We start from the raw sequence: 24494 nt of genomic DNA on the forward strand, positions 1-24494 counted from the left end.
AACACACACACACACACACACACACACACACACACACACACACACACACACACACACACACACACACACACACACACACATACCAGAAATTCCCTTTACTTTCCCCAAACAACATTGAATAAAAAAAAAACAAAGACCGCAAAACTAGATAAAAACAAACAAAATCACAGCTCCCCTAAAACAACAAACAGCATACAGGCTTCCTCTATTCACCTCCCCTACCAACCAAACAAAAATATAGCCACCACCACCACCACCACCACCACCACCTCCACTACCACCACCCCCTCGTCAGTTAACCAAGAAATATCACCATGAAAAACATCCTCCCTCGACACCCTCGGAGTTAAACACAATATATGGAGATTACGCCGCCGGGTAAATTCCCACAAAACTCCTATTGATTTCTGAAAATAATTATGCAAAAGAGGAGAGCGAGCGAAGCGAGGCGAGGTGGAGCGGGCCGAGAGAGAGAGAGAGAGAGAGAGAGAGAGAGAGAGAGAGAGAGAGAGAGAGAGAGAGAGAGAGAGAGAGAGAGAGAGAGAGAGAGAGAGAGAGAGAGAGAGAGAGAGAGAGAGAGAGAGAGAGAGAGAGAGAGAGAGAGAGAGAGAGAGAGAGAGAGAGAGAGAGAGAGAGAGAGAGAGAGAGAGAGAGAGAGAGAGAGAGAGAGAGAGAGAGAGAGAGAGAGAGAGAGAGAGAGAGAGAGAGAGAGAGAGAGAGAGAGAGAGAGAGAGAGAGAGAGAGAGAGAGAGAGAGAGAGAGAGAGAGAGAGAGAGAGAGAGAGAGAGAGAGAGAGAGAGAGAGAGAGAGAGAGAGAGAGAGAGAGAGAGAGAGAGAGAGAGAGAGAGAGAGAGAGAGAGAGAGAGAGAGAGAGAGAGAGAGAGAGAGAGAGAGAGAGAGAGAGAGAGAGAGAGAGAGAGAGAGAGAGAGAGAGAGAGAGAGAGAGAGAGAGAGAGAGAGAGAGAGAGAGAGAGAGAGAGAGAGAGAGAGGTATAAAAACTTGTATGGGAGGCCTGCATAGAGAGGATTATGGGTTAGACCGTTAGATGGAGAGAAGGAGGGAGGGATAAAGGAGGGATGGAGGGAAGGAGGGAAAAGAGGGATTGAAGTACTAGTGGTTTATAAAGGAGAGAATTATGATAATGTTAAATCAAGCGAGGAGAGATGACCCAGTGAGAGGTGTGTCTTTTCTTCTTCTTCTCCTCCTCCTCCTCCTCCTCCTCCTCGTTCTCCTCCTCCTCCTCCGTAACCCACACAAATAAGATGAAAGAGTAGGGAGTTAAGAGAGGAAAAGAAGTGACAGGGCTTATGGGAAAGGGATTAAAAGGGGAGGGAGAGTGTGATTGAAGAGGGACATAAAGAGGATGACGATGATGAGTTGATGCTGCTGGTGCTGGTGGAGGTGACGAAGAAGGAAAAGAGAATAATAATAAGAAGAAGAACAAAACAACAAGAATAACAAGAAGAACAAGAACAGGAGGAACTAGAACAACAACAATAATAGAAACAAGAGTAAGAAAATAAAAGGAAACAGAAAATACAAGTAACTAAAGTATACTAATAAAAAATAAATAAAATACGTAACACTAATAAGAAATAAAAAAAGAGAAAATAAGGAGCTAATTCACACTTTTTGATCAAGAGAGAGTAGGAGTAGGAGGAGGAGGAGGAGGAGAAAGAGTACGAGGAGAAGGAGCAGGAGCAGGAGGAGGAGAGGGAGGAGGAGGAAAACGTGATCAAAGGAGGTCCTGAGGCAGCTGTGAGGAGCCAGGCAGGTAACTCGTCAGGCTGTGGACAGGTATGAGGACAGGACAGGTGTGCAAGGGGTGGAGGTTGAAAGGGGGTAGGGGAGGGGGTGGGGGGGCTTGATGAGGAGGAAGAGGCAGGGTCCAGGACTGATTGCTCTAGGCTGGAAGGTAAGAGGAGGTTAATAGGTAAGAGCATGAAGGTTGGTAGGTAGGTAGGTAGGTAGGTAGGTAGGCAGACATGTGAAAATTAATGAGATGGATAGATCGGTAAAGGTAATGAGATAGTGATGTAGGTAATGAGGAAAGTAGAAAGGTAGGTAGATAGGTAAGTAAACAGGATAATTAGACATGTAGGTAAGTACGTAATTAGATGGGTAAGTAGGTTAGAAGGAAGTAAATAAGAAAGAAGGAAGAAGAGGAGAAGATAGGTAGATGAAGTGGAGAGAGAGAGAGAGAGAGAGAGAGAGAGAGAGAGAGAGAGAGAGAGAGAGATAGAGAGAGAGAGAGAGAGAGAGAGAGAGAGAGAGAGAGAGAGAGAGAGAGAGAGAGAGAGAGAGAGAGAGAGAGAGAGAGAGAGAGAGAGAGAGAGAGAGAGAGAGAGAGAGAGAGAGAGAGAGAGAGAGAGAGAGAGAGAGAGAGAGAGAGAGAGTCTATATTGGAGTTTTCGATGCAATTTGAGGAAAGAAAACCGTACAAGACCTCGACGAGAGATGGAAAAGAAAGAAAAAAAAAGGAAAAGGAAAAAAATAGTCAGGGTACGCGTTTGGCTTGAAATAGAGGAGGAAAAAAATACCAGAAAAAATACCAGAAAAAAAGTTTGTCGGTAAAAAGTATACGTGGAATAAAAACATTTGCAGCGTGATGAAAAGCCAGATCAAAAAGCAAACAGAAGCAACGGTAATGTAAAAAATATATATACGTTTCTGTGTTTTTTTTTGTCCCGTTTCGTTCCCTTATTCTTTTCCGATCCTCTTGCTTTCAATTTCCGGGACAGTGACATGTAAGGGAAAAAAAGAGAAATGGAAAAAATAAAACCAAAGAAAAGAGAAAAAAGTAGAAAAAGAAGAACCACATATATTCTTTACCTTTAATAAGAACTGAAAATTACTTACTATATGAAAAAAAAAACCTTGCCACAAATAAATAGCAGAATAGAGGTTACAAAATAAAATCACTAATGCCGACTATAAAATATCCTTGACTAAAAAACAAAAACAAAAAAGTAAAAAAAGTAAAAACCTGAAAAAAAGAAGCGCATATTTTCTTCACCCAGAATTAGAACTGAAAATATTATTACTATACAAAACCAAATCAAATAGAAGTTAAAAAATTAAAATCACCAATGGCAACTATAAGCACCCTTGCCTAAATCAAAACAACAACTTCACTAACAGAAAAAAAAATATCCCTGTCGTAAAAAAGAAAAAAAATTGTCACGCTTCAAAAACTCCATCTTTCAAAAACTAACAAGACGAAAGAGGAAGGAAAGAAAGAAGAAGAGAGGGGAAGAGAGGGGAAGAGAGGGGAGAAACGGATGAATGGAGGCGCGGGAGGGTGTAAAGAGAAGATGGATAGAGGGAATGGAAGGGAAGGGAGACGAGGGAAGAATGAGAAGGATGAATGGGAGGCTGCTGGCTGAATGGGAAGGGACAGGGGAAGGGAAAGGAATGGAGGGATGGGCAGACGGATGACAATGTAAATAAAAAAGGCTCTAAAGAGATGGGAAGAAAAAGAGATTGCTGAAAAAGTAAAATCAGAGAGAAAATGAGACTGATGAAGAACTAAAAAAGATGGAAAGAAAGAGAGACTGATTAAGAACTGAACAGACGGAAAAGGAAAAAAAATGGTGAAAAATAAAATGGAAAATAATCAAATACAACAGGAATGAAATAGGAGTTAGATATGTGAATACGAATGGATAAATGAATGAACGAACAGGAAAATGATGATGAAAAACGATGAATAAAAAGAAAAAGAAACAAATACAACATAAATGAATGAGGTAGGTAGATACATGAATAATGAATGGGAAAATGAATGAATGAACAGGAAAATGATGAAGGAATGAAGAGAAAGAGCGAAAAAATGGCATAGGAAAGCGAGGGAGGAGACGAAAGGAAAGAAGTTTTTAAAAATGCGTGAATAAATGAAGGAGAGGGAAAGAAGGAGAGAAAGAGAGAGAGTGAAGAAATAACAGAAGAATGGATGGAAGAGGAAATGGATGCAGGGTTGTAGAGAGAGGGAGAGAGGGAGAATAAGAGTGGAAGCGAGAGTGGAAGGGGAAGAGGAAGAGAGAGAGAGAGTAAAGAAATAACAGAGATACAGAGGAAAAAATGAGATGGATAGTGGAACGTGAGGAGAGGGAGAAGTGGAGAAAGGAAGAGTAGAAGGGAGAGTGGAAGGGAGAGTGGAAGGGAGAGTGGAAGGGAGAGTGGAAAGGAGAGTGGAAGGGAGAGTGGAAGGGAAAGTGAGGCCGCGACCATCCCAGTCACCATCACCAATCTTGTCCCTCCAAAAAAAGAGAAAAAAAAGGATGCTGCTTCAAAGAGTTAATTTAGTTTCACCTCCACCTCTCTCTGCACTTGTTGATTTGGTACAACTTTCCTTCCTTCCTGTTCTCTCTCCCCCAATCTGCGTCGCTTTAATATACAGCCACCAATCAACGTTTTCGCTTCGATATTGCAAAAAAGAAAGGAAAAAAAACGCGGAAATTCGTGCTAAATGTGACAGAGAGAACACACACACACACACACACACACACACACACACACACACACACACACACACACACACACACACACACACACACACACACACACACACACACACACACACACACACACACACACACACACACACACACACACACACACACACACACACACACACACACACACACACACACACACACACACACACACGCACACATGCAACAAAAATCAGCGAAACCTGACAAATTAAATAAAAGAAAAAACAAATGCAATGTAAAAAAAAAAACGAAAAATCTCTTCCGCAACGACTATGCCTCTCTCTCTCTCTCAACGATAATAGTATCAGAGTGAAAGAGAGAGAGAGAGAGAGAGAGAGAGAGAGAGAGAGAGAGAGAGAGAGAGAGAGAGAGAGAGAGAGAGAGAGAGAGAGAGAGAGAGAGAGAGAGAGAGAGAGAGAGAGAGAGAGAGAGAGAGAGAGAGAGAGAGAGAGTGTGTGTGTGTGTGTGTGTGTGTGTGTGTGTGTGTGAGTTGTACTGTACACACCGTTTCGACAACCCCCCTTTAAGTGGGCCTTACTCACTCCCTCACTCCCTAACTCGCCCACTCACTCGCCCACTCACTCCTTCATCTTCACACTCTTTGCTACACTCACTGCCCTTCTACTCTTCACCATTTTTTCTATACCATCTTTTTTTCTTTTTTTGTCTATTGTTTCTCATTCCCTCACTCATTTACTCATATACTCACTCCCGTATTCACTCCTCCATCTTCTCATATCTTGCTACACTCACTTCCCTTCTACTGTTCACCTTCTCTTCGTTTTTCTATACAACCTCTGTTCTTCACCTTCTCTTCACCCACAATTTTTTTCTAGTCCACTTTCCATTTATATTCAGATTTTTTTGGTCTATTCCTAGCTATCCCTTCACGCTTTTGTTTTTTTCTATTGTTTTCTTTCCTCCTCAAGCTCTTTTTTATTTTTATCCTCATTTCTGCATCTGTGGTAGCGAATGTTTTTTTTTCTCTTTTTCTGATCTCTATTTTATTCTTTTGCGTCTATTTTCAGTTTTCGGTCTAAGCTCTCCCGTCACACTTCCTTTTTACCATTCTTTCTATTTCAACACTTTTCTCCTTTATCACAATTTCTGCACTATTCGTTTCGCCACTATATTTTGTCTTCCTTCGTTTCTATTTTATTTTATCTGTCTCCCCCTAGTTGGCCATTTTTCTTAGTTCATAATGAGAACAAAAAATATTAAGGGTATTCTGAGGTATTAGGCAAATCCCTTTTATTACTCGTCTCCTGATAGTTTAATTTATTACTACCTTCCTTGTTCTTCGCTCTACTAATCCACAGAAGAAAAAAATTAGAACACCAAAGAAGAGAAAGGAGGAAAATAGATGCATGTATTCAATTATTTTTCCATTCATTCATTCATACATCCAGTTTTCCATTCCTGTCCCTCCCTCTCGCTTCTATTTCTATCTTCCCCTTTCTTGTTTACTCTCTCCCTCCATCTACCCATACGTACGGCAGGGATGCAAAACAGAACACGCACAGAAACTAGAGGATATAAAAATAATAAAAATCTACCCTAACGAGAAACAATCGCATTCGAACCGACACTAAAAGGAATCGGAGAATGCAGAAATAAAAAAAACCACCTCAATATTTAATCCATTTCGCACGAGAGAGAGAGAGAGAGAGAGAGAGAGAGAGAGAGAGAGAGAGAGAGAGAGAGAGAGAGAGAGAGAGAGAGAGAGAGAGAGAGAGAGAGAGAGAGAGAACGCTTCCTGTTTATACATTGCAGCCTCTCTCTCTCACCCCTCCGCCTTTTACATCCGCCGCCTAACACAGACTACAAATGCTGTGGACCCAAAAATAAATAAAAAAAGGGTCAACTCTGAAATCGCTCACTATTTTATTATTTTTCTCGCCCACACTCTAAATTGGCCCTGTCGACTGTGTTACCTCTCCCCCCTAACCCCCCTAACACCCCCTTCCCTCTCTCTCTCTCTCACGGTCTGTCTGTATCTCTCTCTCTTGATAAGCTTCATTTGAGCGTACGCCGGGACAAGATGACACACACACAGACAGACAGACAGGCAGACAGACAGACAGATAGGCAGACGTTCCAATATAGTGACAGCCTCCATTCCCGTTCCATTCCTGTCTACTTTGATGCCTCGGGGGACGATTTTCTGTCAGTTTAGAGGAGTTAATGAAAGTGCGTCAGTTTAGGAGTGAATGATAAATGTGTGTGTGTGTGTGTGTGTGTGTGTGTGTGTGTGTGTGTGTGTGTGTGAAGAGTTTGATAAGCTTGTTTGTTTTATTATTATTTTTACCTTCAGTTTTATGTGTTATGGATTCAAATTGCAAAGTGGGAGAAGGGGAAGGGTGGAGGGGAAAAAGGGAATGGGGTGAGGGAGGAAAGGGGGACGGGGGGGAGGATAAGTGAGGATTGTGGGTTTAGAGGGGAAAAAGGGGAGAGGGGAATGTATGGAGACAAGTGAGGGAAATGTATAGGGGAGAGGGAGATGAGGGGGAGGAATAGGAGGAGGAGGAGGAGGAGGAGGAGGAGGAGGAGGAGGAGGAGGAGAAGGAGTAGGATAGGAGGAGGAGGAGGAGGAGGAGGAGGAGGAGGAGGAGGAGGAGGAGGGAGGAGGAGGAGGAAGAGAAGGAAGATAGGAGGAGGAGGAGGAGGAGGAGGAGGAGGAGGAGGAGGAGGAGGAGGAGGAGGAGGATAGGAGGAGGAGGAGGAAGACTTTTACCTGGAGGAGGAGGAGGAGGAGGAGGAGGAGGAGGAGGGGGGGGGAAGATATCTAAACGTACCACCTGTCGCCTCAGTAGAGAAATAAAATAATAAAAAAATAATTATTATGTCATGTAATTAATGTGTGGAGTCAAATTATCCACTTTCTCTCTCTCTCTCTCTCTCTCAATACAGTTTAACGTAATACAAACCTACACTAAAATAGCACAATCGAGTACTGGTAGCGTATGGATCCACATATGGACGTGATTCGAATCCTCACGCTACCACACGATTTTTTCAGTCACCGCCGAGTGGCTTAAAACTACCCACATGCTGTCCTGAAGACCACCCATCAACCCGGACTCTAGAGGAAGCCGTCCAAGAGAAAGAAGAGTTCCGGGGGGGGGCAGCATGATGCATGAGCAATGCAAGATGGCGACACTATAAACGCTACAGAACGGGGGCCAATTCATCAGGGCCCACAAGAAGAGAAGCTTGAAGCGACCATCAGGCCCCACCGGGAAGATGCCTACCGGCGCAATAGGCAACAACGTAAAATAAAAAAAAAATAAAAAAAAAATAAAAAAAAATAAAAAAACATCGTTTTGAAGAGGCGATACTAAGATGTGGATTCCAACCCTGAGCGCCAATTGGGAACCTCCTGACCAGCCCAGTTCGTGACATCCATAGGCCAAGAAGGAGAGAGAGGAAGTAGGCGCGTTGGAAGTGAAAAGTTAATACGAAGAGTAGTCACTGAGGGCCGATAACGCGTAGTAGAGGTAAGAGAAGGGAACACTGATGGGCGATAGCACGGTGAAAAGGTAATGTTAAGGAGGGTTGGGAGGCGAGAAGCTGAAGAAGTGGTGTGGAGTTAGGTTACTGGATTGGCCTCATTTTTCGCTCAGTGGAAGGATAATACAGTTTTGGGTAATAAATATACTTCACTTGTCCTTCGAACCAACTTGTATCTGAATTCCTAGGACCGTGAGGAGATAATATAGCTTGAGTTTCTAAATATACTACGCTTGTACGTAAAAGTAAATGTAAAGAGGTAGTGAATAGACAAGTTATTGAACTGGCATCGTTTTTAAGACCATGAGGAGGTAACAACCATTTAAAAAGATCCAAAAAAGCCTGATATTATACCCCACGCCTTCCTTCATTATTCATGTCTACACACCTGTATTTACCTGCGCCCATCTGGATCCGCCGCACCTCCTTTCTAATTAGCGGCGAAAAAACACGGTGTAAATGAGCATTCGTGGAGAGGGAGGGAGAGAAAGGTCTGGCGGGGACATCTCTAGAATAACACATATCATCAAAGGGACACGTGGGAGGGTTCAGAAGACGTATAAATGGATTCAGATTGCCTAGAACAGTGTATCTAAAACTTCTCTCACTCCGACATTGAAAGAAACTAGTGCAGGGAAAGAGAAAGGAGATCAAGTTTGTAGAAGTGAAAGAATGAGATGTATAGATGAAGATATGAAAAGAAGGTACATAGAAGGAACTGGTGAAGGAAAAGAGAAAGATACTAAAGTTTGCAGGGACGGGAGAGAGAGTTGGATGGAAGAGATGAATCGAGGGTGGAAGGATAGGGGAAACTGAAGGAATAAATGAAAAAAATTCGATGACTATAGGGATTTTGGAAAGGTGGAACAAATAAGGAAGAAAAGGATAATAAAGGAAATGAGATAGAGGAGAGAAAGAACTATTTGAAAGCATCTCTTGATCCTACTACTACTACTACTACTACTACTACTACGATATGAATGACAATAGTGCTGATCATGACCTTAAAATATATTCAGTCTTATTCCGATAAAGTGAACGTGAAAGAAAAGGTTAATACGTTTTTTTCTTTTAAACGAGGAAATACCAGATAATGAAGCACCTGGCAACCTTAATTAATAATGTGAAATTTTATGTTCCACTCGATTCACTCTTCTCAAATCTCTCCTCTTTAATCTGAGCCTCCTCAATCACCTCCTCCTTCTCTTCCTCATTACTCCTCATTCCTTTCCCCTTCTCCTTCACCTTAACCTTCCTTCCTACAATCATTCATTCCTCTTTCCTTCCTTCCTTCCTTTCCCCTCTCCCCCACCTTAAGCTCCACCAAATAACTCAACGCAAAACTCACCCTCCACAGCAGTCTTAGGGTAAAAATAACGATACATAAAGGGCGGGCGGCGGACGAAACATTCTGGGTCATGAAAGTTTTTATGATGGATGGAAAGAGAGGAAGCCAGGCGCGAAATGGGGGCGGTCAAGGGTGGTCAAGGGTGATGGTCCGGGCAGGTGTATAGAATTAAATCATCAAGGTGAGTTTAGGGTGTCAGCTTGTGGGGTACGGATGGCAATGGAGGCTGCGAGGAGAAAGGGAGAGCAAGAGTAGATAGATAGATAGATAGACAGACAGAGAGAGATATATTGATAGTATATTAAGGTTTAGAGATTATTGAGTTTTATAGCTTGTGAAATATGAGAATAATATATAATCATTGTTCTTATTTTCTTCAAACCCATTTTATTATCTGTTTTGTATTAATCCTTCTCCTTTCCCTTCTTTCTCCTTGTAATCATAATGTATCGTTCTTCTAAGTTCTCATCCTTATACATCTTCCCATAGTCTGTTCACACAGCTCCTCTTAATTTTTCCATTTTATGTCTTTATTCTCTCTCTTTTTACTGTTTCTCCTTTCTTATTCTTCATTTCGCTTTACCTTATTTCGTCTTTCCATACTCATCATCCTTCATCTTTAATTTCTTCTTGGCTTTCCATTCTATTCCCTTCTCCTTTTCCTTCACCACTTAATTTCGTCTATCTTCTCCTCATCTCGCTTCTCTTTTCTCTTTACCCTTCCTTAATTCATCTCATTACTAAGCATTCTCCATTCTTCCCTTATTCGTTTTTCCATAGTTTTTACAATTCATTAATAACTTTTCTCTTCACGACTTTCCATTTCATTCCATTCTCTATCTCATTCTCATCTCTCTTCTCTTCTCTTCTCTCTTACCCTTTCTTAATTCTCTTTCACCACGTCTCACAACTAAACCTTCTCCACTACACTCTCCCCTCCCCACCACCTTGTCATCTCCGCCCCACACCTGCCATCCTACACCTCTTGTGTGGCCAGGTGTGGGAACTCAGGTGTGTCATCAGGTGGGACACGCCTAATTAAGTCAAGGTGAGCCCGCCGAGGGGGATAACTGCATTGCTGTGTGTGTGTGTGTGTGTGTGTGTGTGTGTGTGTGTGTGTGTGTGTGTGTGTGTGTGTGTGTGTGTGTGTGTGTGTGTGTGTGTGTGTGTGTGTGTGTGTGTGTGTGTGTGTTTATGATAGATACAGATAAATAGACAGATAGATAGTTAGATAGAGAAAAAAAGAGAAGAGAAAATAAGAGAAAAAAGGAAAGGGAAGGAAATAAAAACAATAAAAATCAAGAGAAAATCAGAAAAAGAAACATAAAACAGGAAATTAAAATAAAGCAAGGAATAAAGTTAGAAGGAAAGGGAAAGGAGGTAAATCCAATACAAAAGACAAAATTAGTCACAGGAGTAAAGAAAAAAGATATATTCCTCAATTTCCACGTTTAATTAGCAATCACTTTCTCTAATTCCTTCTTCATGTCTCCTTCCTATTCCAGTTTGTCACTTTATTAGGCATTTCTCCGATTTATCCTTCTTGAAACCGTCTTTTTATTTCCTTTTTTCTGTTTCTCCTCCCTTCTCCCTTTCATATATTTCCCCCCTCCTTCTTCCCTCTTCCTTATTCTCTCATAAAACCCTTTCACTTTTCCTTCAATTCCTTCATTCCTACATCAATAGCTTTTCTTCTTTCTTTTTTTTCTGTCCTTCTTCTTTTCCTTTTCCTCTCACGACTATTTTTTTCTTCCTTCTCCTTTTCTTTCTTTTCCTCAACACTTTAGTATCTCTCACCGTTTTCATTTCAACTTCTCTCTCTTTCTTCCCTCCAGCATCCCCTCCATTCCTTCATTTCTTTTCACTTTCAACTTTCCTCCCACTTCTCCAAAATTCTCTTCAGCAACCCCTCTTCCACTTTTTCTTAATTCCTTTTCTACTCTCATTTTCCACTAATACTTTATTTACTCTCCTTTCATCATGGTTTCCTTCCTCCACTTCTCCATTTCCTTATTCATTTCCTTCGTTTTCTCTTTTACTATTCTTCCATTCCCTCCTCCTTCACCAGAAACACTCTTCCACTTTCTCTCCTCTCTCGCTTCACCACCGCTGTTCCTCCTCCACCTCCCCATTTCTTCGTTTTCTCTTATCCTCTTCCTCCATTCCCTCTTCCTTCATCACTAATGATCTTCCACTCTCTCACTCCTCTCTCCTTCCACCAATATTGTTCCTTGTCCATTTCCTCTACTTCTCCACGCTTCCTCCATTCCCTGTCTCTGCAGCACACACTATCCTCTACTCTCTCTACTATTCCTCCACCAAAATTGTTCTTCCTCCTCTCCATTTCTCTCCACTCCTCCACCTTTCCTCCACTCCCTCTCTCTGCAGCGGATCAATAAATCTTAATATCCTTTTTAATCACGTCCACAGCTGGAGTCGTTACTAACCACCTCCACCATCAGGCTGCCCTCTTCCACCCCTCCACTTGCCTCACCCTTCATTCCTCCCCTTCCCTTGATTCCCTCTCTCCCTCTCTCATATGACCCCGGCCTCTCCCTCCCTCCCCTGAAAAATAAAGGGTTCTCTCTCCCTCTCTTTCTTTCTCCCTCCTAAAAATTAAATTTCCCCTCCCCCATCAGTCACTCCTCCCTGTTTACCTTCTCTCTCTCGCTCTCTCCCTCCCTCCCCTTCTCCCTTTCGTACTCCTCTCCCTCTTTCCCTCTCTCTCTCCCCTCCTTCCATTACCTTTAACTTTGTACTAAAAAATAAAGTTTCGTCCATATTGCGTTGTGCACAGATTGTTTAGGGTGGAGGCGCCTTTCTTATAACGTAAATTTGAGACACACACATACACACACACATACACACACACACACACACACACACACACACACACACACACACACACACACATGTCTAGTGGCTAATTGTTTTGTTTTCCGTCAAGAGAATGTGAAATGCCACGATATTATGCTAGACGGCTGCAGTAATAAGCTCCCCACTTAATTACATGAACCGGAAACATGCTTCATTAGGGCCTCAACGCACGCACTCGTCCACTAACCAGCCACGACACTCGATACCCAGAAATAGCAACGCTTCCGCAAACAGGTAAAATCGATTAAGCAGGTAGATCAGAACAAAGCACTTCACGTAACCTCATTTGACAAGCCATGAATATCGACTGAAAATAAACCTGTGCCAGAGTTCATACGCGGACATATACATACATACAAACATATACACACCCCTCCTCCACATACACACAGAGAAACAAACACACACAAAAACAAACACACATAGAGGTAATCAAGACAGGTGCTGAGGGCTGTAAGAGGAAGAACATACAGGTAAATTAGTTAGAGAAGAAGGGAAGCAGTGAGAAATGAAGACTAATGAGTAGGAGGGAAGAAAGAGAAGTAAAGGGAGGGGACAGAAGGAAGGGAGAGGAAGGCGAGGGAGAGGCGAGTCAAGAGGAAAGGTCACTATCATTCTAGATGTAATTACATCAAGATTTAAGACCCGGCAGGTGAGAAAAAGTGAGACAGGTAATGGTGTTCCTGGGACGTCAGTGAGGCTGAGGGGAAAACACAGGTGAGGGAAGGAAAGAAAAACTAAAGGGAGAAAATTTAACTTGAAATATAAAAAAGAAAACAAGAAAAAGAGCTAGAGGAAGGATGATAGATGAAAGTGATATAATAAAAAAACAAAACAAGACTAGTTAAGAATAAAATATAAGTGAAATATATTAACAAAAAAATTGTATCGGTGATGAATGATGAAGAGGAAGAAATGATAATTAAAAAAAAGAAAAATATATGAAGCAAGATATGAATTAGACAAGAGAAGTGAGAAACATATAGAAAAAAAAGGAGAACTAAAGGTAAGTGCCAAAAAAAAAATGACGATAATAACGATGATGACAATACCTAATAAAAAAGAAAAGAAAAAAAAGAAACTAAAAAAATAATTAAGAGGAGGAAATGAAGGAAAGATAAATGAACTATGACCTACAGCAGTGCAAGGGGACCGGAAATGTGCTCTCTCTCTCTCTCTCTCTCTCTCTCTCTCTCTCTCTCTCTCTCTCTTACTTGCTTGCTCTCTTTGTCTTTCTTTCATTTTCTCGTTTTTTCATTCTTTCTTTTCTTCGTTGCTCTTCGTTGCTCTCTTTCTTTGTTTCTCTCTCTCTCTCTCTCTCTCTCTCTCCCCTACCCCCCATCCCCAATACCTATACACAAACCAGGCCCTCACGCCCGACCGCCCAGGAACAAAGGTTATGATGGAGCGAGGGAGGGAGAGAAGGAGGAAATGAGGAAGAGAGGAGGGGAGGAAAGGTGTGATGGAGGGGGAAGAAGGGTGGAGAGGAGGGATGAAAGAAGGGTGGGAATGAGAGTGGAGAGAGGGGAGGGGAGAGGGGAAGAGGAAAAGGGAGAGGTAGGGAGGAGAGGAAAGGGGAGAAGGGAGAGAGTATTCATTCCTCTAAGTCTTTTGTTTCTTCTTAAATGACGAGAGAGAAAGGAGGAGGCGAGGAAGAAGAAGGGGAGCGGAAGAAAGGGGGAACTGATATGAACTGGACAAACTTTCTCTCTCTCTCTCTCTCTCTCTCTCTCTGCCCAAAATAATGATGGAGATGGCATTGAAAGGGAGAGAAAGGGAGAAGAATAGTACGAGTAAGGAAGAGGGGAAGAAGAAAAGAGGAAAGCACTGTGAATGGATGGGGTAAGATCACGAATATGAGGAAGGAAGAGACGAAGAGGAGGAATAAAAGGAGGAGGAGGAGGAAGACTGCAACCTTAACAATCACGAATATTAACTTTGGGAAGATTTATGTCGATTCTCAATATTGTAATAGGTTTAAGACTCCATGCATATTCATTCTCTCTCTCTCTCTCTCTCTCTCTCTCGCCATAAATCATGTCGCCTCGAATGGCCGTGAAAGAAGGAATCTAATCCACTTAATATCCTTTTCTATCCTTCCGTAACACATTCATCTTGTTCTCTCCTCGTCCTTCTGCTCCACCTCATCCACTTGTTCTTGTCTTTATTCCTCTTCTTCATATTCTTGTTATTTGTTTTCCTTTTCTTCTACCTTCATTTCTTCTTGTTCCTCCGCGTTTTCTTTCCTTTACTCCTCTCTTCCTTGCTTCTTTTCTTGTTTTCTTCCTTCCTTCCTTCCTTCCTTCCTTTTCCTCCTAATTTTTCACCACTTCCCTTTTTCTTCATCTTGTCTGTACTTCTAATAAAAAAAACTGATCAGGGAAAATTTCATCTCTTTTCCACTGTGCTTCATTTTATAACGAAACACACACAAAAAGTGCCAACGTTGAAAACAGACCACAAAAAGCTTAACTTCTTCACTTTACTCAACAACGCACAAAAATCCGGCTTATTCGAGCTACTCCCACTATAATTCGGTCGAGGGGACGTTGAGTTCGCTTACGAGAGACCGAAATAGCGTGTACTCGAGGACGTATTAGAACCACAGTCCTTTATACGAATCCCAGAAAATACATCAACAACAATAATAAGAGGAGACAACAGGAACATAGAAAAGAAGTGGATGAAATAAAGTGGTAACAACGTGGAAGAGGAAGAAAAAAATAATGAAGACTTGTGTGAAGGAAATAATAACATGACCTTGACCGGGTGACAAAGAGGCGTTATGAGCATGAATGAGACTCACCTGTTGCCGCCCGTTACCTGGAATACCTTAATTAACGACGGCTCTCCATTGTACTCACCTGGGACTTACCTGAGCGCCCCTCTTACACCTTTTTTTTTTTTTACTTAAAGGCGAGGTACAACGTGAGGAATCATTAATGAAAAACGTATAATAGAAAATGCTGCTTCTTTTCCAGCACCATGACAACAGCATATGAGAAATGAATTCGTACTGAAAGTCATGAAGAACATATTAGCCAGAAAAATGTGTTCTCTGCTCAGAATAACAGGATAAATGATATAAAAAACAAACAATAATAATGGTGACCTTGTAGACGTTCAGGAGGATGAAAAAACAGATGCAAAATATATTCATTGAAATGTATGAAAAAGTCTTCGGTTATAGTTCACAGCATTTCACTTTCAGATGCAACAACAACACGTATTGATTCAAAGGAGCAAGCGTTGTCATGGCACTGAGAGGCTAACAGCAAAATTTTTCGAGGATATACTAAAGAGAAGAAAAAACAGAAGGGAAAAACAGAGAAAAAGCCAAAAAAAAAAAATCGAAGGAATACTATCAAAAAAAGGCAAAAAAACGAAGATAATCTTTAAAAAAAGCAAAAAAAGTCGATGGGGAACTACAGAAAAAAAAATCAATATACTATGGAAAAAGCAAAAACAAAACAGGGTAAACTATAGAAAAAGGAAAATAGTAAAGGGTACACTCTAGAAAAATCGATAAGTCTAGACAAAGTACCAAGAAACAGGTTCCTGAAGGGTACAAAATATCCCACCACTAACCATAAAGGGTTACTAGGTGGAGCTACTGATTAACAAAGGCTTACAATAGAGGCCAAGGGCTGGACTTACCTCCTTATCCGGGTCCTTGAGGGAGAGCTCGACGCGGAAGGAGAGCTCGTCCTCGCGGCTCACCCTCACGGCCGTCACCTGTTCGATCTCGCAGAGTGCCTCGGGCTGGAAGGGGAGGGCACACGTTAGCAATTGGACAAAGACAAGGATGAAGAACGACAAGAAGTAAAAGAAGATTATCATAAGGAAAGGGGAGAAGGGAGAGAGTATTCATTCATCTAAGTCTTTTGTTTCCTCTCTAATGAAATTAAGGAAAAAGAAAATAAGAGGAAGTAGATAAGTAATAGCAAAGAAAATAAAAGAGTAAAGTGTAAGAAAGGAAAAGAATAAGGGATAAGGAAGTAGAGGAAGAGATAGAAAGATGGAAAAGAAGATAATCGTAAGAAAAATGAGAAAATAAGGGTAAGAAAGTAAAGGAAGAAGAAGAAAAAAATGAGTTATATGTCTTTAGAGGGTGAATTAGAAAATGAAAAAGAAAATAAGAGTAATCTTATGCACGGAACTTTCCATATCACTCAAGAATCACGTAACCAAAGAATTGTAAGGAAGTGGAAGGAGTAAAAGAAGATACTCATAAGAAAAATATGAAAATATGGGTAAGGGAGAAACGAAGTAGGAGGTAAAATGCGTTATATATATTTCGTGAGTAAAGTATTGAAAACCTGCAGTGCTATTACGTGTGTGTGAGTCCCCCATTAAAGGCAACTGTATAGCCGGTTTTCTTTGATCAGGTCCCGTTCTCTCTCTCTCTAACACACACATTCATTCTCTCTCTCTCTCTCTCTCTCTCTCTCTCTCTCTCTCTCTCTCTCTCTCTCTCTCTCTCTCTCTCTCTCTCTCTCTCTCTCTCTCTGTCTTTATATGAGAGAGAGAGAGAGAGAGAGAGAGAGAGAGAGAATGTTTTCCCTAAGCCTACTTATCCTCCCTTGAGTTGTTTTGGGATGATGTTCGTTGTCGTTCGGCGGGAAGAGGAGGAGGAGGAGGAGGAGGAGGAGCAAAATAAAAAGAGCTTAAAGATAAAGGAAACAAAAATAGAACAACAAAGATGAAGAGAAAGAGGATAAAGAAAACAAAAAGTAGATAAGAGAAGGAGGAGGAGGAGGAAGAAGAGGAGGAGGAAGCAGTAGACGAGGATTAGGAGAAGGAAAACAAAATTAAAACAAAGACAAAGGAAAACAAAAATAGAGCGACGAAAAGGATGGAAACAAGGGTAAAGAAAGAAAAGAAAGATCAAGAATACGAAACTAAGAACACGAACGAGATCAAGGAATAAAGAAAGAACGAAATGTAAACAAAGAAAAATATAACAATAAGAACAACGAAGAGGAAGAAAACGAGAGAGAACGAGAGTAATGAAAGAATGGAAGCAGAAGTACGAGAATAAGAAGAAAACAACACGAACGAGAAGAAGGAAGACAAGGAAGAAAGAAGAAAGGAAAAGAGAAAACTAACGAAGAAAAAAGAACAGTACGAACCACATCATCACCACCTCATCATCACTTTTTCACTTCCTCCTCCTACTCCTCCTCTTCCTTCTCCTCCTCCTCCTCTTCCTTCACTCCTTCGCCCTACATCCAGAGACACACAATAGATATTAACATGCACCCTTCCAATAGTTAATCTTTTTCCCAATCAGTCACCTGCCAGAGTCCAAGAGAGAGAGAGAGAGAGAGAGAGAGAGAGAGAGAGAGAGAGAGAGAGAGAGAGAGAGAGAGAGAGACTAAAGGGTGGCTGAGGAGGGGGGACTGAGAAAGAGCGTAATGGAACATGAAAGAAAACGGGCCTTAGAGAAAATGGATGGCATAGTCGTCGACGGGGCATGAGGGTGGACTCTTATAATAGTTATTTTTGTTTATTTATATTTATTTTTACTATTATGCTTCTTTCCATCCCTTCCGGCGCTCCCTCCTCTTTCTCCTCCTCTTCCTCTTCCTCCTCCTCTACGTCCTCCACTTCATCCTTTTATTTTACTTTTTTGTCTTGTTATGTAACGATTCTGAGAGAGAGAGAGAGAGAGAGAGAGAGAGAGAGAGAGAGAGAACGCACCTGAGAAACGCTCTTTATCACAACCAATACCCTTAAAATCACCCCCAAAACACACGAGTCAGCCCCTTAAGGAGATAAGAGAAAACGAGAGCCTAGTTAAAGAAAATGGGGCGTACGTGCAGCCTCTGGGCGAGCGACTACCACCTCCCTTCGTTGACTTCCATAATTTAGCGTGCATTAGGGAGCGTAAGGGTCATAATTGATGCTGTAAGAGGCGCCTTGGGAACCTAAAGATGCTGAGAAGGAAGAGAAGAAAGGAGAGAGAGGAAGAGGAAGTCAGGGAAGGGGAGGAAAGGAAAGGGAGGAAGAGGAGGAAAGGAGAGGGAAGAATGGGAGGAAAGAAAAGGGAGGAAGGGGATGAGAGGAAAGGGAGGAAGGGAAGGAAAGGAAGGAGAGGAAGGGGAGGAAAGGAAAGGGAGGAAGGGGAAGAAGGGAAAGGGAGGAAGGGAAGGAAAGGAAGGGGAGGGGATGGAAGGGAAGATATTGAGAAGAAAGGGAGGGAAGGGAAGGGAAGGAAGGAGAGCCGCTACCTAATCCTCCTTCCTCCCTCTTCCCTCTTACCCATCTTTCTTCTCCTCCCCCCCCATAACACCATCCCAAAGGAGATATTTACCCCTTACGTCTACCTCCTCCTCCTCCTCCTGACTTCTTAATTCCTCCTTATATCTTTTAGTAGAGTGGATTTGTATCTTTCGTGAGGAGGGTGGAAAGGTGATACGAGAGAGAGAGAGAGAGAGAGAGAGAGAGAGAGAGAATGATGAATACGCTCATAAATTTCTGATTGAAAGCCACGTACACGCACACACACACACACACACACACACACACACACACACACACACACACACACACACACACACACACACACCATCATACCTTCCCCTACCACAAAAAAAGGAAGGATATTATTTTCTTGGTAGTCCGCTATATTTAACTTTTCCCCTCACCTCGGCTCTTACTATCTGTCGCGGCCCTCACCTCGCCCCTTCTCCCTTTCATCCCTTCACCACGCCCCTCCTTCCCTCGTTCCCCTTCATCCCTTCATCTCTATCTCCCTCGCATCGTATCAGAGAGGACAGATTTATGTGGGGGAGCAGACTACATGTATTTTTGTTTCAGGAATTTCCTTGTCAGTGTGCACGGAGGGAAGAATGAAGGAGAAAGAAAGGAACAGAAATAAAAATGGTGAGTAAAGGAAAAGTCTATGAACCATGTATCCGTAAGGTGAATGTGAATACGGAAATGCAGGAAAATGAAGGAAAGGGAAATACACGAATGGAATAGAAGGAAAATGTTGAAGTGAGTCTTAATGAAGGAAATAACGTCTCTTGTAATTACACAGGAACTTAAAAATATAGAAGAAAAACTGAATAATTGAATCAGATGACGAAATAAAAATAGAATGTAGATATTTGAATACATTGTTAAGGGCGAGGAAAAAATGTAAAAAAGAAATTGCTGGAGAGAAATGGATTAAATGAACGAATGAATAAGAGAGAGAGAGAGAGAGAGAGAGAGAGAGAGAGAGAGAGAGAGAGAGAGAGAGAGAGAGAGAGAGAGAGAGAGAGAGAGAGAGAGAGAGAGAGAGAGAGAGAGAGAGAGAGAGAGAGAGTAGACTGAAGTGAAGCGTTAATTATAAAAAAACGTAAAAAAAACGTAAAAAAAAAACATTAATATTTTTTAACTAGACAACAATGATCCTTAACAACGTGAGTAAGTGGGAGAGAGAGAGGGGCGGAGGAATGAAGAGGAGGAAAGAGAAGAAGGGAGGGAGGTAAGAGGGAGGAGAGGAGGGCGAATATTTAGTCTGAGACCGAAATAAAGGGTGAGGAAATGACGGGTATTAAAGGGAAGAGGAGGAGGAGGAGGAGGAGGAGAGGGAAGAGAATGAACAAAGTAAGAGGAGAAAATATGATAGGCGTAAAAATGCAAAAAGATGATGAAAGGAAGAAAAGATGAAAGGGAAAAAGGAAAAGAAGAAAAGTTGGAGAGAAGAAAGATGATGACGAAATATAATTATGATAGACATTAAAGCAGAAGAGGAAAAATGAAGAAAGAAAAATGGAGAATATGGAAGAAGGTAAGAAATATTGAAGAGAAGGAGGAGGAGGAATAACAGGAGAATAAAGAAAGGGGAAGGAGAGTACATGAAAAAAGGGAGGCGGAAGAAGGAGGAAGGGAAAGGAGAAAGGGAAAAAAAGGGGGAGAAGAAAAATTAAAACGCATAGAAGGAAAACAAAGAGGATAATGGCGTTTAATGGATGAAGGAAAAAAAAGAGGGAAACGGTAAAAGTACAGCAGACAGGAGAGGAGAAAAAGAGGGAAATGGTGAAAGCAAAAGTAGACAGGAGAGGAAAGAGGAAAATGGCGAAAGCAAAAGTAGACAGGAGAGGAGAGAAAGAGGAAAATGGCGAAAGCAAAAGTAGACAGGAGAGGAGAGAAAGAGGAAAATGGCGAAAGCAAAAGTAGACAGGAGAAGAGAGAAAGAGGAAAATGGTGAAAGCCAAGTATAGGGAAAAGGGAAAATGCAGGAAGAAAAACAACAAACAGACACAAAAACCCATCAACAGAAAGGACAAGAGCAGCGGCAAAACTATAAATCCAACAAAATTAACTCCTAGAAAAAAAAAATCATAAAAAGTGAAAGTATAGATAATATATATATAAATATATATATATATATATATATATATATATATATATATATATATATATATATATATATATATATATATATATATAAAGACGCTGATAATGATGAAATAAGTTACTGAAATAAAACTATGTAATTAATGAGCAAATTCACGTCGCGTAAATGCTAATTAAAAACAGTCCTAATTAATTATGTTATCATCTGTCCTCTGTTAATAAAGTGAGGAGGAGGAGGGGGACGGGAAGGGGAGGAGTAGGGGGGGAGGAGGAGGAGGAAGAAGAGGAGGAGGAGGAGGAGGAGGAAGAGGAGGAGGAGGAGGGGAGAAGGGGGAGGAGGGGAAGATCAGAGGGATTATGAATATGAACGGGTAATGCAAAAAGGAAGAAGTAGAAAAGGGATTTGAATTACGTTGGTGGCAGAGGAGGAGGAGGAGGAAGAGGAAGAGGAAGAGGAGGAGGAGAGAGAGAGGTAAGGGTTGTTGGTTCTAATTAAAGAGGAGAAAGTGTGTATGTTTTTTTTGTTGCTAACCCCCCTTCTCCCCCCTCCCCCCTTCTCCCCCCCCCCCCCTTTTTACCTCCTTCCCTTCCTCCCACCCTCCCTCTCCTTTACCTGCTCATACTTTCCCCTCGCTTTTCTTCCCTTTTTCCCTCCTCTTATTTTCTTTCCCCGTCATTCATCATCTCTTTTTTATATCAGTTTTTTTTCTCTCTTTCATTTTCTACTCTTCGTCGTTTCTAGGAAGAGTATCTTTTTTCCTCTCCCCTCTTTCTCTCTCCCTTTTTCCTTTCTTTATCATCAGTCATCGATTTTTTTCTCACTTTTACTCTCAGTTCCTTCTACACCACAATCCTCACCACCACCACCACCACCACCGCCACAACAACTGCAATAATCCATTACCAAGATGAACCACCACTGAATTCCACCACCATCACTATCACCACCACCCAAAACCACCACCACCATCACTATCACCACCACTTTCAACCACCACAACCACCACCATCGCTATCACCACCATTCACAACCACCACAACCACCATCATTGCTCTCACCACCACCCAAAACCACCACCACCATCGCTATCACCACCATTCACAACCACCACCAGCATCACTATCACCACCACTCTCAACCACCAATACCACCACCACCACCACCACCACCATCACTATCACCATTATTAATATCACAACATCGAAATTAATGAGGCAGGCATAATTACTAAACTGTAAAACGTACAGATATTTCCCCTAAAGCATATATGTCTTTTTTTCATACTTTCATTGACATAATTTCTTTTCACACATAGATAGAGCACATACTATTTTCCTTTAACTCTTATCTCTTTTTTTTCATATCTTTATCAAACACGACCTCTCTATTAAAGCATTAAGACCACATGCTATTTTCCTCAATCCATATCTCCTATTTTTCACGCTTTGGTCAAACACATATCGTATCTCTTCACACGTAAACAAACCTCAAGCTATTTCCTTTAACGTACAACTATTTTTCAGGCCTTCGTCGAACACTCTATCTGTCTCTTCACACATTGCCACCCTTAAGTTATTTTCTTTAACTCACATAACAATTTTTCCACACATTAACAAACCTGAAGCTATTTCCCTAAACTCATATTCTTTTTTTTCAACACATAAACAGAACCAAAATTAAAGTAAGAAATGTCCTTTTGCCCTTGCGTACACATTCATTCCCTTTAAAACTTGAACCAAATGACCTTGATCTTGGGGCTAAGGCAGACATACGTTCGCACACTTAGGTTCACACACGTTACGGATTCAAGTCGGTCTTTCGCGCCACTCTACGCCTTTTTACTTCAATTATCATCTGTGCACTCATTTCAACCACACATAATAACGCGTAACATTTCACATTCTTTTCATCTGATTCCGTAATGGCCTTGAAATCACAGTGAGACGTTATATATATTTTCTTGTTCTTGTTTTGTTTTTGTTTTAATTTCTCTGATGGAACGTGATTTTTATATTTTCTTTTTTTGTGTTGCTCGGAAAATGTGTGTATGAAATGAGGAATATGTAGAATATGTAGTAGTAGTAGTAGTAGTAGTAGTAGTAGTAGTAGTAGTAGTAGTGGCAGTAGTAGAAGTAGTAGTAGTAGGTAAGTCTTTGAAGAAAAAATAAAGATGAAAATATTTTGATGGTGAGATGAATGCTATTGTTGTTGTTGTTGTTGTTGTTGTTGTTGTTGTTGTTGTTGTTGTTGTTGTTGTTGTTGTTGTTGTTGTTGTTGTCGTGGGAGGAGAGGGTTGGTTGCCTACCACACGTGTGCTGCCGGTGCGAGAGACTGCGACTCTCTCTCCCCCTCTTCCCTTCTCTCTCTCTCTTTCTCTCTCACTCTCTCTCCTTCCTTCCTTCCTCCCTTCCCTCCCTCCCTCGCTCCCTCTCTCTCTCACTCTTGTTGGCCTCCCTTACTGCCACTCCTTACCTCCTCCTCCTCCTCCTCCTCCTCCTCCTCCTCCTCCTCCTCCTCCTCCTCAGTCTTCGCCTTCCCTGATCTCTCTCTCTTTTACACACACACACACACACACACACACACACACACACACACACACACACACACACACACACACACACACACACACACACACACACACACACGAGATCAAACCTCACCTGACATTAAATTTACGTACTGATCCCATTTTCCTTTTTCTTTATACTCCATTTTCTATATATATGTTTAAAGGGATGACTTGAAAATCTGAGAGAGAGAGAGAGAGAGAGAGAGAGAGAGAGAGAGAGAGAGAGAGAGAGAGAGAGAGAGAGAGAGAGAGAGAGAGAGAGAGAGAGAGAGAGAGAGAGAGATTGAAAAGGACTAAGAGAAAGAGAGAAGGGGAGAGAGAGAGGAGATAACACGAGGGGAGAAAAGAATATGAGGCGAAGTCGAGATGAAGAGAGGAATAAAAGGAGAGGAATGAGAAGAGAGAAAAGGAGAGGAGGGGAGAGAAGGGGAGACAGGGAAGTGATAATAAAGAGGGAGAGAATGAGAGGGAGGGAGAGGAAAAGAGGGAGAGAGTTAAGTAGCAAACCGCTGAGTCTTCCTTAGTTACGGAGGAGGAGGAGGAGGAGGAGGTAGGGTTGCATGAACATTCTCCTTTGAGCTTTAAAATTCCAGAGAAAATGTAGAGGCTTACTAACACTTTTCTTCCTTCTTCCTTCTTTCTTCCTGCCTTTATCCTCTTCCTTATATTCCCCTTCATCCTTAATCCTTTCCTTTCTTCCACCTTATACCCTTCTTTCTCTCTCTTTCTCTCCTGCTTCTTATATCTTTCCTTCACTTCATATTTCCTGCTCCTTCCTTCTGTTATTGTTTTCCTTCTTCCTTTCTTGCATTTATTCATTCCTTCTTTCATCCTTCACTCTCTCCTCTGCTTCTTATATCTTTCCTAAGCTTCACATTTTCTTCTCCTCCCTTTCGTTATACTGTTTCTTTCTCCCTTTCTTTCTTTTATTCATTTCCCCTTTCATCCTCTTTCGTTAGTCATCATCTAGTATCCCCTTATCAGCTTTTCTCTTTCTCCTCCTCCATCTTCAGTCCATAATCCTCTACCTACTCTCTCTTCTTCCTTTCTTTCGTCTATCACCCCTTCTTCTCTCTTCCTTTCCTCCACAGCGCTTCTCATCTCTTCCTTGCACATTTCCTTCCATTTCCTTCTCTACATTCTTTTTCCTCTTTCTCTTTCCGTTCCTCTTTCTTTCCTCTCTCTCTCTCTCTGTCTTCCATTCTCTGCACTTTCCTGCCTTACATTTATTTACTGTTTACTATTTACCACTTTCTATAACGTTTTTCTTTATCTCATTCACTTCTTCCCTCATCTTCTCTCTCTCTTTCTCTCATCCGTTCTTTCCACTGTTCTGCTTT

General features: G+C 41.6%; 1 protein-coding gene across 5 annotated transcripts in view; it reads right to left on the bottom strand.

Annotated features, from left to right (window-relative positions):
* The window catches only part of LOC126995933 (uncharacterized), a 339186-nt gene that overhangs the window by 122212 nt on the left and 192480 nt on the right, over positions 1–24494 (bottom strand). For all 5 annotated transcript variants that reach the window (XM_050855835.1, XM_050855836.1, XM_050855834.1 and 2 more), the window contains exon 12: positions 15890–15994. In XM_050855835.1, coding sequence (XP_050711792.1) covers positions 15890–15994 — 105 coding nt within the window. The remainder of the gene's footprint in view (positions 1–15889; positions 15995–24494) is intronic.

The sequence above is a fragment of the Eriocheir sinensis genome, chromosome 9 (genome assembly GCF_024679095.1).
Source record: "Eriocheir sinensis breed Jianghai 21 chromosome 9, ASM2467909v1, whole genome shotgun sequence".
NCBI classification, from domain to species: domain Eukaryota; kingdom Metazoa; phylum Arthropoda; class Malacostraca; order Decapoda; family Varunidae; genus Eriocheir; species Eriocheir sinensis.